A 13,241-nucleotide genomic window follows, 5' to 3' on the forward strand; every position below is an offset into this window, starting at 1 on the left:
TACTTTTCTCACATGAGATGCTGCCATTATTAAAAGGAATTGTGGCCCTGACCGGTTTGGCTCACTGGATAGAGCATCGGCCTGCGGGCTGAAGGGTCCCAGGTTCGATTCCGGTCAAGGGCATGTACCTTGGTTGTGGGCACATCCCCAATAGGGGGTGTGCAGGAGGCAGCTGATCGATGTTTCTCTCTCATCGATGTTTTTAACTATCCCTCTCCTTCCCTCTCTGTAAAAAATCAATAAAACAGGGGGTTTTGGAAAATGGCGGAGGTATAAGCGGACGTGTCCTGTGCCTTGTCCTGGAGCAGATAAGGGTGAGCAGCTGAAACGGGTAACATTCAGCCCGAATAGGTAGAGGATTTTCAGCTGAGAGATTGTCTGCAGCTAGGAAAGACTGAGAACCCCCCAGGGAAAAAAAAGGACGGTTGGAGACTGCGGCTGAAGCCTCTCCTGGTGCGCCAGCTAAGCAGCGGAGACTGCGCCATCTTGGGTGGTTGTTGCCAGCATCCAGAGACCAGCTACTAACCTGGAAACAAGGGATCTCAAGCAGCCTGACTGCGTGAACTCAGACGAGCACTGCTTCTTCTCACGGAAAGGTTGGACATCCCCTAAAGGTGCGGTTTGCAGTTCGGGTTGGAGGAGGACCGAGCTCGCGCGCGCGGGGCGGAATCTGCGCCCCACAGAGTCCGCAGCCGCTGGGACCAGCGTGACCCGCGAGTGGGGAAGGGGCCCCACAGGGCTGCTGGCAGAAGGGAACGCGAAAAATGAGCCCATAGCTGGACTGGATGTAAAGGAGCAGCCTTGGACTTTGCCAATCTGCTGGCTGCTTGGTGCCAGGGGCGAGTGGGCGCATGGAGACTGCGCGCGGAGACTGTGCGCAGACCTGGAAGGTGGAGACTTGCGAATTCGCACAACTATCAGGCTCTTGTTACAGTTCCCCTTAGATCCGTGCATTTGATTATTAAACCCAGCGCATGGGATTCCCCAGTTGGGGTCATTCGCAGAGCCTGTAGGGGAAAGTTCTTTTTGGGGAGCCTGGGAAACAGCGGACAGTGGCAAGGAACCAGCTCTGGGCAGTGGTCTTTCCCGAATCAGTTCCAAATACCATAGAGGACAAAACCCTACTGATAGAGAGAACTTAGAGCCTCGGAGGTAAACCCAGACACACTGCCACCCAGAGGCAGAGCCACGAACTGTCTCTTTTGCGATCACAAATAAAGGCAGTCTGGTAAAAAAATACAACCTGCCTTAAAATCAGGTCTGTGGTTTACTGCACGGAGGGACAATGTATCGCAGGGAAGTTCAACACTCCCCTGAATGCCTGGCAGGACTGAGGCGTGCCAAAAAGAAGAGTGGAAGATCTGAAGCACCTTCACTTCCGAATATTTTTATATATATATATTTTTTAATTCTTTTTTCACCATTTCATTAAGAACCTATTTTATTTATTTTTTTATTTTTTATTTTTTTCATAACCTGATTTTACCTTTTTAATTACTACATTTTTTAACCAGTATTATTGCTATCCTTTTACCATTTTTTCAAGGGTCATTTTATTTTTTATTATTTTTTTTTAATTTTTCTTTATTTTATTTTGGGATTAGTGTTCTACACTCTATTTTCATCGTTCCTTTAGCATCATTTCTCTCTATCTCACATTTACCCTTAAGCCAAAACTCTCTTCCTCACTTTTCCCCTTTTGTTGTCCTGTTTCTCTTACCCTATTCCTGCTTTGGATTTTACCTATTCCTTCTTTCTACCCACTGTCTAAATTTCACCCTACTTATATATCTAATTTCCAATCCCTCGCTCTCCCCATACAAATAGCCTCTTCCCCACCTCTATTTCATTCTCTTAATTTTTTTTTGTTTTTGTTGTTGTTGTTGTTCTTTGTTTGTTTGTTTTTGGTCTTTTTGTGTGTTTTTTTTTCTCTCCCTTTTCCCAATCTCATTTCGGCACTCCTTTTTGTTTTTTATTTTTCTCTCTAATATTTTTCTCTTTTTTCTTCTTTATCCCCTAATTCTCTTCACTCGGGGGGGGGGGGGTCACCTTTATTTGGGGTTATTAATATCGTGAATGCATTTAGTTTGGTGCCTTGTACGTTGTGCCTTGTTGTGTTGTATTTTGTGCCTTTGAATCAGCGCAACAGAGAGAGATCTACATAACCAAACACCTTGAGAAGAGAAATCATGGTGAAACAAAGAACCAACCCAAATATGAAAGAAAAACAGGCATCATCAGAAAAGGAAGTAAACGAAATAGAGGCAATGGAGGCAAGCAACCTGTCAGAGAAAGAATTCAGAGTAATGGTCATAAGGTGGATGAAAAGAATGGAAGACCAATTCAACAATATGTGTAGGAACCAAGAGGAAATGAAGAAGAACCAAGAGGAAATGAAGAGAAACCAAGAAGAAATGAAAAACGACATCACTGCCATAAAGAACTCAATAGAAAACATCAACAGTAGACTAGAAGAAGCAGAGGACCGTATCAGCGAGCTAGAAGACAAGGTAGAAAAAAATACCCAAACAGAACAGCTTCTAGAAAAAAAAATTAAAAAGCAGGAAGAGAGCCTAAGAGAACTCTGGGACAATGCTAAACGAAACAACATCCGAATAATAGGGGTGCCAGAAGGAGAGGAAACTGAGCAAGGAATAGAAAACCTGTTTGAAAAAATAGTAACAGAAAATTTCCCTGATATAGGGAGGAAAAAACTCACACAAATCCAAGAAGCTCACAGAGTCCCAAACAAAATGAACCCAAAAAGACCGACACCAAGGCACATAATAATTAAATTGGCAAACACCAACGACAAAGCAAGAATCTTAAAAGCAGCCAGAGAGAGACAGAAAGTTACCTACAAAGGATCCCCCATCAGACTAGCGACCGATTTCTCAACAGAAACACATCAGGCAAGAAGGGAATGGAATGAAATATACAAAGTCATGCAAAGGAAGGGTCTGAATCCAAGAATACTATACCCAGAGAGGCTATCAATCAAAATTGAGGGTCAAATCAGGAGCTTCACAGACAAAAATGGTCTACGGGAGTTTATTACAACCAAACCAGCAATGCAAGAAATGCTAAAGGGTCTGCTGTAAATAGAAGAAAACAGGAAACAAAGAAGGAACGCAGCGGTAAAGAACAAAAATGGCGACTAACAAGTTTCTATCAATAATAACTTTAAATGTAAATGGATTAAATTCCCCAGTCAAAAGGCATAGGGTAAATGAGTGGATAAGAAAACATGACCCATATATCTGCTGTCTACAGGAAACCCACCTCAGAAAAAAAGACGCACACAGACTGATGGTGAAGGGATGGAAAAAGGTTTTTCAGGCCAATGGAAGTGAAAAAAAAGCCGGGGTAGCAATACTTATATCTGATAAATTAGATCTCAAAGTGAAGGACATAAAAAGAGATCAAGAAGGCCACTTCATAATACTAAAGGGAGCAGTCCAACAAGAAGAAATAACTCTGGTAAATATATATGCACCCAATATAGGAGCACCCAAATACGTAAGAAATCTTCTGGAGAAGATCAAGGGAGAGATTGACAGCAATACAATCATAGTAGGGGACCTTAACACCCCATTATCGCCACTGGACAAATCCTCTAAACAGAAACTCAGCAAAGAAACATCAATCCTAAATGACTCACTAGATCAGATGGAATTAATTGACATCTTCAGAACATTTCACCCCAAAGCCACAGAATATACATTCTCCTCAGGTGCACATTTGTCATCTTCAAAGATAGACCATATATTGGGTCACGGACAAAGTCTCTTCAAATTCAAGAAAATTGAAATCATATCAAGTATCTTCTCAGACCACAAAGGCATAAAACTGGAAATCAACTACAACAAAAACAATCCAAAAAAATCAAACACATGGAGACTAAATAGCATGCTATTAAACAACGACTGGGTCACCAGTGAGATCAAAGAAGAAATAAAAAACATCATGGCAACGAATGACAATGAAAACACAACAATCCAAAACCTATGGGACACAGCAAAAGCAGTCTTGAGAGGGAAGTTCATAGCTCTACAAGCCTACTGCAAGAAACAAGAAACAATGAGAATAAATGACCTAACTCTACAACTCGAAGAATTAGAAAGAGAGCAACAAAAAAAGCCCACTGTAAGCAGAAGGAAGGAAATAACAAAGATCAGAGCGGAGATAAATGACATAGAGACCAAAAAAACAATACAAAAGATCAACAAAACCAAGAGCTGGTTCTTTGAAAGGATAAACAAGATTGATACACCTCTAGCCAGGCTCACCAAGAAACAAAGAGAGAGGACTCAAATAAACAAAATCAGAAATGAAAGAGGAGAAATAACAACAGACCCCATAGAAATACAAAGGATTGTTAGAAAATACTATGAACAACTCTACTCCAACACACTAGACAACCTGGAGGAAATGGACATATTCCTAGATAAATACAACCTTCCAAAACTTAACCAGGAAGAATCTAAAAATCTCAATAGGCCAATAACTATGGAGGAAATCGAAGCAGTAATCAAAAAGCTTCCGGCAAACAAAAGCCCGGGGCCAGATGGCTTCACAGGGGAGTTTTACCAAACATTCAAGGAAGACCTAAAACCTATCCTCCTCAGACTATGTCGAAAGATCCAAGAGGAAGGAACACTTCCCAGCTCATTCTATGAAGCCAACATCACCCTAATACCAAAACCAGATAAAGACAATACAATGAAAGAGAATTATAGGCCAATATCCCTCATGAACATAGATGCCAAAATCCTCAACAAAATCCTAGCAAATCGGATCCAGCAGTACATCAAAAAGATCATACACCATGACCAAGTAGGATTTATCCCAGGGATGCAAGGATGGTACAATATCCGCAAATCAATAAACGTGATACATCACATAAACAAATTGAGAGAGAAAAACCACATAGTCATATCAATTGATGCGGAAAAAGCATTTGACAAAATCCAACACCCTTTCTTGATAAAAACTCTCAGCAAGATAGGAATTGAGGGATCATACCTCAACATAATAAAAGCCATATATGACAAACCCACAGCCAACATCATAATCAATGGGCAAAAACTAAAACCATTCCCCCTAAAAACAGGAACAAGACAGGGATGCCCCCTCTCACCACTCCTGTTCAACATAGTACTGGAAGTACTAGCCATTGCGATCAGACACGAAGAAGAAATAAAAGGCATCCAGATTGGAAAAGAAGAAGTAAAACTGTCCTTATTTGCAGATGACATGATACTGTACATACAGAACCCTAAAGACTCCATCAAAAAATTATTAGACTTAATAAATGAATTCGGCAATGTAGCAGGATACAAAATTAATGCTAAGAAATCCATGGCATTTCTTTACACCAATAGTGAGCTTACAGAAAGTGAAACTACAGAAGCAATCCCATTTACCATTGCACCAAAAAAATTAAAATACCTAGGAATAAACTTAACTAAGGGGGTAAAAGACTTATATGCTGAAAACTACAGGACACTGAAAAAAGAGATAGAGGAAGACATAAACAGATGGAAGAATATACCGTGTTCATGGATTGGTAGAATCAACATCATCAAAATGTCCATACTACCCAAAGCAATTTATAGATTCAATGCAATCCCCATTAAATTACCAACAGCATATTTCACAAATCTAGAACGAACGTTCCAAAAATTCATCTGGAATAAAAAAAGACCCCGAATAGCTGCAGCAATCCTGAGAAAACACAAAGTAGGTGGGATCTCAATACCAGATATCAAACTGTATTACAAAGCCACTGTTCTTAAAACAGCTTGGTACTGGCACAAGAACAGACATATAGATCAATGGAATAGAATAGAGACCCCAGAAATCGACCCAAACCACTATGCCCAATTAATATTCGACAAAAGAGGCAAGAGCATACAATGGAGTCAAGACAGTCTTTTCAATAAATGGTGTTGGGAAAATTGGACAGATACATGCAAAAGGATGAAACTAGATCACCAACTCACACCATACATAAAAATAAACTCAAAATGGATAAAAGACTTAAACGTAAGACGGGAAACCATAAAAATACTAGAGGAATCCACAGGCAGCGAAATCGCAAACATATGCCGAAGAAATTTCTTCTCTGATAATGCTCCTAGGGCAATGGAAACTAAAGAGAAAATAAACAAATGGGACTACATCAAAATAAAAAGCTTTTGCACAGCAAAGGAAACCATCAAAAAAACAACAAGAAGACCCACTACATGGGAGAACATATTTACCAATGATACCACCGATAAGGGTTTAATTTCCAACATATACAGGGATCTCATGAAACTTAACAAAAGGAAGATAAACAATCCAATAAAAAAATGGGCAACGGACCTAGATAGACACTTTTCGAAAGAGGACATACAGAAGGCAGAAAGACATATGAAAACCTGCTCAAAGTCACTAATTATACGAGAGATGCAAATTAAAACGACAATGCGTTATCATCTCACAGCTGTCAGAATGGCTATCATCAACAAATCAACAAACAACAAGTGTTGGAGAGGATGTGGAGAAAAAGGAACCCTTCTGCACTGCTGGTGGGAATGCAGACTGGTGCAGCCACTGTGGAGAACAGTATGGAGCTACCTCAGAAGACTAAAAATGGAACTCCCATTTGACCCTGTGATCCCACTCCTAGGAATATATCCCAAGAAACCAGAAACGCCAATTAGAAAGGATATATGCACCCCTATGTTCATAGCAGCACAATTCACCATAGCTAAGATTTGGAAACAGCCTAAGTGCCCATCAGCAGATGAGTGGATTAGAAAACTGTGGTACATATACACAATGGAATACTATGCTGCGGTAAAAAAAAAAGGAACTCTTGCCTTTTGCAACAGCATGGATGGAACTGGAGAGCATTATGCTAAGTGAAATAAGCCAGTCAGAGAAAGATAAATACCACATGATCTCACTCATTTGTGGATTATAGAGAACAACATAGACTGATGAAAAAGGACAGACCCAAAGACTGAGAAACAGCGATCAGGCAATCAATCCCCAGAAGGAAAGTAGGGGAGGGCGGGGGTAAGGGGAAGAGATCAACAGAAGGACTTGTATACATGTATATAAGCCAAACCAATGGACATGGACAACGAGGGGATGGGAGCATGAGTTTGTGTGTGGGGGGGAGGTTGGGGGTTAAAGGGGGGGATGAGGACACATTTGTAATACCTTAACTAATAATAAAAAAAATATATATAAAAAAAATCAATAAAACATATTTAAAAATAAAAATAAATAAATAAAAATAAATAAAAGGAATTGTGGGTATTATAGGGTGTGTGATTGTCTAACCACTATGCTGTATACCTGAAACTAATACAAAATAATGTCGCATATAAAAATTTTTAAATAAATACAATAAAATGCTTTGTGCATGAATTTTCTTGAGAAATTGTTGATCTTAAGTAAGCATATGATCCTCTGCTTTCTCCTTCTCTGTGCCTTTGTTCCATTTGTTTTATCCACTAGAATGGCTCTCTCGACATCTCTGTCAATTCAACCTAAATTCTACTTCTCTCACATAGCCTTGATCTCAGATATATGTGCCTCAAACATCTTAGATGAACTAATCTAACATCCCACGAAGCTGTCTCTTCAAGTTCTTCTGATAAGAACAGATACTACACTTGATCTTAGCCAAAAGGCCGAGAAGCGATTCAAGTTCTTCTGGTACATAGTCTATTCTATACTATCCAGCACTACTCACACACTGTATGCCAAAAGTGAGCCCTGTGACCTCTCTAAGCCTCAGGTACTGAACTGAGAATGGCAATGATCACACAGCCCCTACCTGTCTCACAAGATTCTTGTAGGAAACAGAAGTCCTTTTGCTGGAAACTAAAGGTAATGATATACAAAGCTGAAACGTTCTTGTTTTTAAGCCTTGCTTTCAGAATTTCATGAATTGTAGTAGCTTAGTTCTTTTCTTCATGTTCCAGAGGAAGCACGTTTTGCCTTGATCTGAATAACAACTGGTCAAGTCCCATTCTACCCCTACCCTCCTTCTAAGAGTAAAAGTGCACAGATACTTACCCTCTCTTAGGTCTCGGTCTATCTTGGGTGATGGTTTTTTCCCTGCTGACAATCCATGAACTTCTGCTCCTTCCACGTTCACTCCTGAAGGGACCCTGCTTATTTAAAAGTGGAAATGGCAATTTCTCATTGAATAAAGATGTTCAAAAGCAAAGATATTTTACCCAGGTACTCTATGACTCCATATTTTATATGCTCATTGTACAGAAGTCTACCTATCTTTCAAGAGAAAATAAAATGTCACTACCTTCATGCAGTTCTTTTTTTTTTAATATATTGATTATAGGAAGAAAGAGAGAGAGAGAGAGAGAGAGAGAGAGAGAGAGAGAGAGAGAGAGAGAGAGAGAAAATCCTGTGTATCTGGACAACACTCCAAACAACTGAGCTACTGGAAGTTCATTTCTATTCCTTCATGGGTGTGTTCTATTTCACTTTTCTAAATTTTCTTAGCAATCTTTACCACAGTTAATTGTATCCATAACTTAGCCCCCTTAATTTAAGACTGAATCACAACCAATCTAGAAAAAAATTATCATATGCATCTATATAATGCTCAGAGTGTCACATTATATGTCTTGAACATAGAGTGTTCATCACTGAACAATAATTGAACTAAAATAAATCACGTCCTAATGTAGTGGTTCTAAACTATTTCAAGAAGGAAGACACAAATTTGTGTCAAACTTTGCAAACACACAAATAATAGCATGATGGTCTTTCAATATGTGCACACATATTGAACACAACCAAATGTGAATATGCATTCTTGGATCTCTTGCAATAATTCCAGGGTAGCCTGAGGTTGAGTCTTTGACGTCTAGGGAAAGACCACAAGATTTTGAATAAGAAGATCTGGATGTGCTGTCCCTGGTGGTGTACGACTCTAAAGGAGTCCTTTGCCTTGTCAGGCCCTCAGCTTTAAAATTTGAAAATGAATAGGCTTGTCCATGTGATCTCAGACATATAACACCAACATTCTATGATCCCTTGAACTGTTCATGACAGGTAAATTGACTTTTGACTTCTATCATTTCAAAAAATGAGTTATCTTCCAATTGAGTTAGCAACACCTAGTATTTTAGCTTGCAGTAAAGCTTTCAAGCTTTATTATACTAATAAATTTTTAAAAATCCAATTTGCTCTGCTAGAGAATTACAGAATGTTTAACCCTCAGAGATCACCTGTTTCAATTCCTTAATTTGAATAAAAACATGAGGCCCAGAGAGGAAAATAAATTACTCCAGGTTACACAGAAGTGACAGGAACAGCTGGGACCAGTTCCCAGTTTGGAATTCTTTTAATTATATCTTTTTGCCTATTCATAGAACTCAATTTCTTATAATAGGTCTGACTCTATGTATTTCTTTTAATTAAAAGTAAACAGTTAACAAACAATAGTATAATAGTTTTAGTTGTACAACATAGTGATTAGACATTTATATAACTTACGATGTTATCCTCCCAGATAAGTCTAATACCCATCTGATACCATAAATAGTTACTACAATATTATTGACTATATCCCTAGGCTGTACTTTACATCCCTGTGACTGTTTTCATAACTAGCAATTTGTACATCTTAATCCCTTCTCCCTTTCACCCATTCCCCCAAACCTCATCCCATCTGGCAACCATAATTGAAATTTCTTTAAAAGGAAAAGAAATTCTATACCTTTGAAAAATATTTTAAAATTAAACAGTTGGTGTTCTGAATAGAGAACTCACCGATTCTCATCCTGTCGTCCTCCATATCGAATCCAATAGTTCTGTTTTAAATTAAAAATGGTTTTTAATTAGTTTTGTCACTAAAACATGACTTACAGAAATAGAATACCTGTAAAACACTCCAAAGGCCTAAAATGTTATGAAACATTCATGTTATATATGATACTTTATATTTTTATTTAAAAGTAATAGAAAGAAAGGCTAAGGTTAATACAATTTTGATAAAGATAAAATAATGCACAGATTTTTTTAAAAATATCATGGAATTTCCCTAGATGGCTTGGCTCAGTTGAGAGAACGTCGGCCTGCGGACTGAATGGTCCCAGGTTCGATTCTGGTCAAGGGCACATGCCTGGGTTGTGGGCTCAATCCCCAGTGTGGGGCATGTAGGAGGCAGCCGATCAATGATTCTCTCTCAGCATTGATGTTTTTATCTCTCTCTCCCTCTCCCTTCCTCTCTGTAAAAAAATTAATAAAATATATATATTTTTTAAATCATCCAGTCTAATTCTCTTATGTTTTATGAATAAAAGAAATACAAAGTCCAGCTCAATCATCTCTACAGGACTATAAAAGTGACCAAGTGGCGTTTTCTGGGGTCTCAGAATTATGCAGTTTGAAAAAAAAAATCCTTTGTAAGACTAGATAAAACTATTAGAAATGTTACATTAGAATTGGTAAATTAAAATTAACCTAATTTTTTAAATGTGCCAATAAAACATGATATAACTAAGACAGAAATGAAAAGAATATGTTACAAATAGGATATTTTCAAATAGTGTTTTTTATAAACATATAACATGCAAACTGTATAAAGAACATATATAACAGCTAACAGGTAAATGAACAAAAAGTATGTCCAGACAATTCAAATTAGAGGAAAAATAATAATTAATAATAATATGTGAAAAGTTTGTTTTTACTGACCATCAAAGGAATACAAATTAATGCAACAATGATGTACCATTTTGTATATAATATATGATTAATACACATTATTTTAAAATGTTATTTCTCAATGCTGAGATGTTTGTAGTAAACTGGCATTTTTATGCACCCCTAGGAGCATTAAAGGTCAGAAAACACTCTTAGAAAAGCAATTTCAAGAACTTTAAAACTTCTCATATCCCCGAATGGCAGAGTAATCCCACTCCAGGAAATTGATTCAAATGGTGTAGTTCTTAATGCATTAAGTATAAGAGAAAACAAATCAAATGTTCAGCATCATGAGAAGAGTTTATTTATTGGATGTCAACTGTATATATGTAGCTAAAATAATTTTAGAAACTGTAAAAATATAGAAATTGCTTATTGTTCCTGAAATAAAAATCAAAACTGAAACATATCTATATGCCACAGTACTAGTTCTGCCAAAGATAATGTCTTCATATGAAGAATGATTAAACAAGTGAAGAAAAGTCAGCATGCTGGGTACTATAATCATGAGTGATTTGTCCTTTTTGAAGTTTTTAAAATGTTTAAAATGTTTAAGAGAAAATACAAATGCATTCATAATTCAGGAAATAAAACAAAGCTGAGGCAAATGTATCATGTACAAAGTACTTCACTTCTATTCTAATACATTTGCTTTTGACTTGGGATCTCAGTGGTATGGAAATCTATAAAAATCGTTTAAAGTTTGTTTATTACTTATCCTATATAATAAAAGCATAGTATGCAAATTGTCCCCTCAACTGGGAGTTCGTCCGGGAGTTTGACCAGGGGTCGAGGCTGGCCAAGGGAAGGGAGGGAGGCCCCGGCCAGTGGTGGCAGGAAGCCAGGGGAAGAGAGGGAGTATCCAGCTGGCAGCTGGCAGCTGCTAGGGACTCTCCCATTACATGAATTTTGTGCACTGAGCCTCTAGTCTATCTTCTATATATATAAAAGGCTAATATGCTAAGTGTCCATCCAACTGGTAACTATGACACACACTGACCACCAGGGGGCAGACACTCAATGCAGGAGCTGCCGAGCTGCAGTGACTGGGCAGCTGCAGTTCTTGGGTGACGCATCCCGAAAGCAAAGAGGAGGGAGCCCGATTCCTCTTGGGGCCACATGATTCTACCGTCGGGCATGGGTTATGTTGTTGCTGGGGCACTGTCAGTCCTGAATCTGGTTTAATGCACACTTGTGTTTGCGTTCCACACCCTGTAAGACAGTAACTTACAGAGTGCCCTCTCACACTCCGGGACCCCTCAAGGGATGTCAGACTGCTGGTTTCAGCCCAATCTAAGGCCAGGCCAAGGGACCCCGCTCACTCCACAGATGCCCATCGAGCCACGGCGCCACCCCAGTTGTGGCTGGCCAGGGAGGGACCAGAGGGACTGCGGGAGGCTGGCTCCAGGGTGTGTCCAGCCTGTCTCGCCCAGTCCCACCCCGCCAGCCACCTTCTAATTAATTTCCTTTCAATGTGCATGAATCCATGCACTGGGTCACTAGTATATAATAAAATAAAAACATGCAAATGAATGTCCCTCCTCTACTCTCAAGCCACACCCACAAGCCACACCTACCAGCAAATCAGGAGCAAGTATGCAAATTAACCCAACTAAGGTGGTGGCAGCCACGGAGCTGGAGTGAGGAGGAGGCTTGTGTTGCCCCTGGCGATGGAGGAAGCCAAGCTTCCCGCCTGCCCTGGCTCAAGGTTACAAAGTTTCAATTATAGAAGATAAATAAATCCCAGGGGAAAAAAAAAAGAAAAGAAAAAAAGGAGAGGCTGGGAGCTTGGGTTGCCGGGGGGTGTGGCCAGACTGAAAACAGCCCTCAACCCCTCACCCAGGCTGGCTAAACCCTCATGGAGTGAGGGTCCCCGCTGGGGGGCTTGGCCAGCCTGAAAAGAGCCATGAGCCCCTCACCCAGGCTGGCCAGGCACCCCAGCGGGACCCCCACCCTGATCCGGGACACCCTTCAGGGCAAACCAGCCCCCAACCCGTGCAGCAGGTCTCTATCCTATATAATAAAGGGTAATATGCAAATTGACCCTAACAGCAGAACGACTGGGAATGACTGGTCACTATGACACACATTGACTACCAGGGGGCAGATATTCAATGCAGGAGCTGTCCCCTGGAGGTCAGTGCGCTCCCACAGGGGGAGCTCTGCTCAGCCACAAGCCATGCTGATGGCTGCCAGCACAGTGGTGGTGGCGGAAGTCTCTCCCGCCTTCTCAGCAGCACTAAGGATGTCCGACCGCAGCTTAGGCCTGCTCCCCACTGGCAAGTGGACATCCCTCAAGGGCTCCCGGGCTGCCAGAGGGATGTCTGACTGCCTGCTTAGGCCCAATTCCTCAGGGAGCAGGCCTAAGCCAGCAGGTGGACATCCCCCAAGGGGTTTCAGACTGGGAGAGGGCACAGGCCGGGCTGAGGGATTCCCCTTGAGTGCACAAATTTTTGTGCACCAGGCCTCTAATATATATATATATATATATATATATATAT

At 40.1% G+C, this 13,241-nt stretch overlaps 1 protein-coding gene across 2 annotated transcripts in view; it reads right to left on the reverse strand.

Annotated features, from left to right (window-relative positions):
- P3H2 (prolyl 3-hydroxylase 2) overlaps nt 1-13,241 on the reverse strand; it is a gene marked incomplete at its 5' end in the record, with an annotated part of 172,482 nt that overhangs the window by 21,888 nt on the left and 137,353 nt on the right. The window contains 2 exons of one of the 2 annotated variants that reach the window (XM_081087028.1): nt 8,080-8,174; nt 9,805-9,845. In XM_081087028.1, the coding sequence (XP_080943154.1) occupies nt 8,080-8,174; nt 9,805-9,845 (136 nt within the window). Of the gene's footprint in view, nt 1-8,079; nt 8,178-9,804; nt 9,846-13,241 lie in introns of both variants that reach the window. The other variant, XM_081087027.1, reaches the window with a different exon arrangement.

Source organism: Myotis nattereri (assembly GCF_964212035.1).
Source record: "Myotis nattereri genome assembly, chromosome: 3".
In the NCBI taxonomy this organism is placed as follows: Eukaryota; Metazoa; Chordata; class Mammalia; order Chiroptera; family Vespertilionidae; genus Myotis; species Myotis nattereri.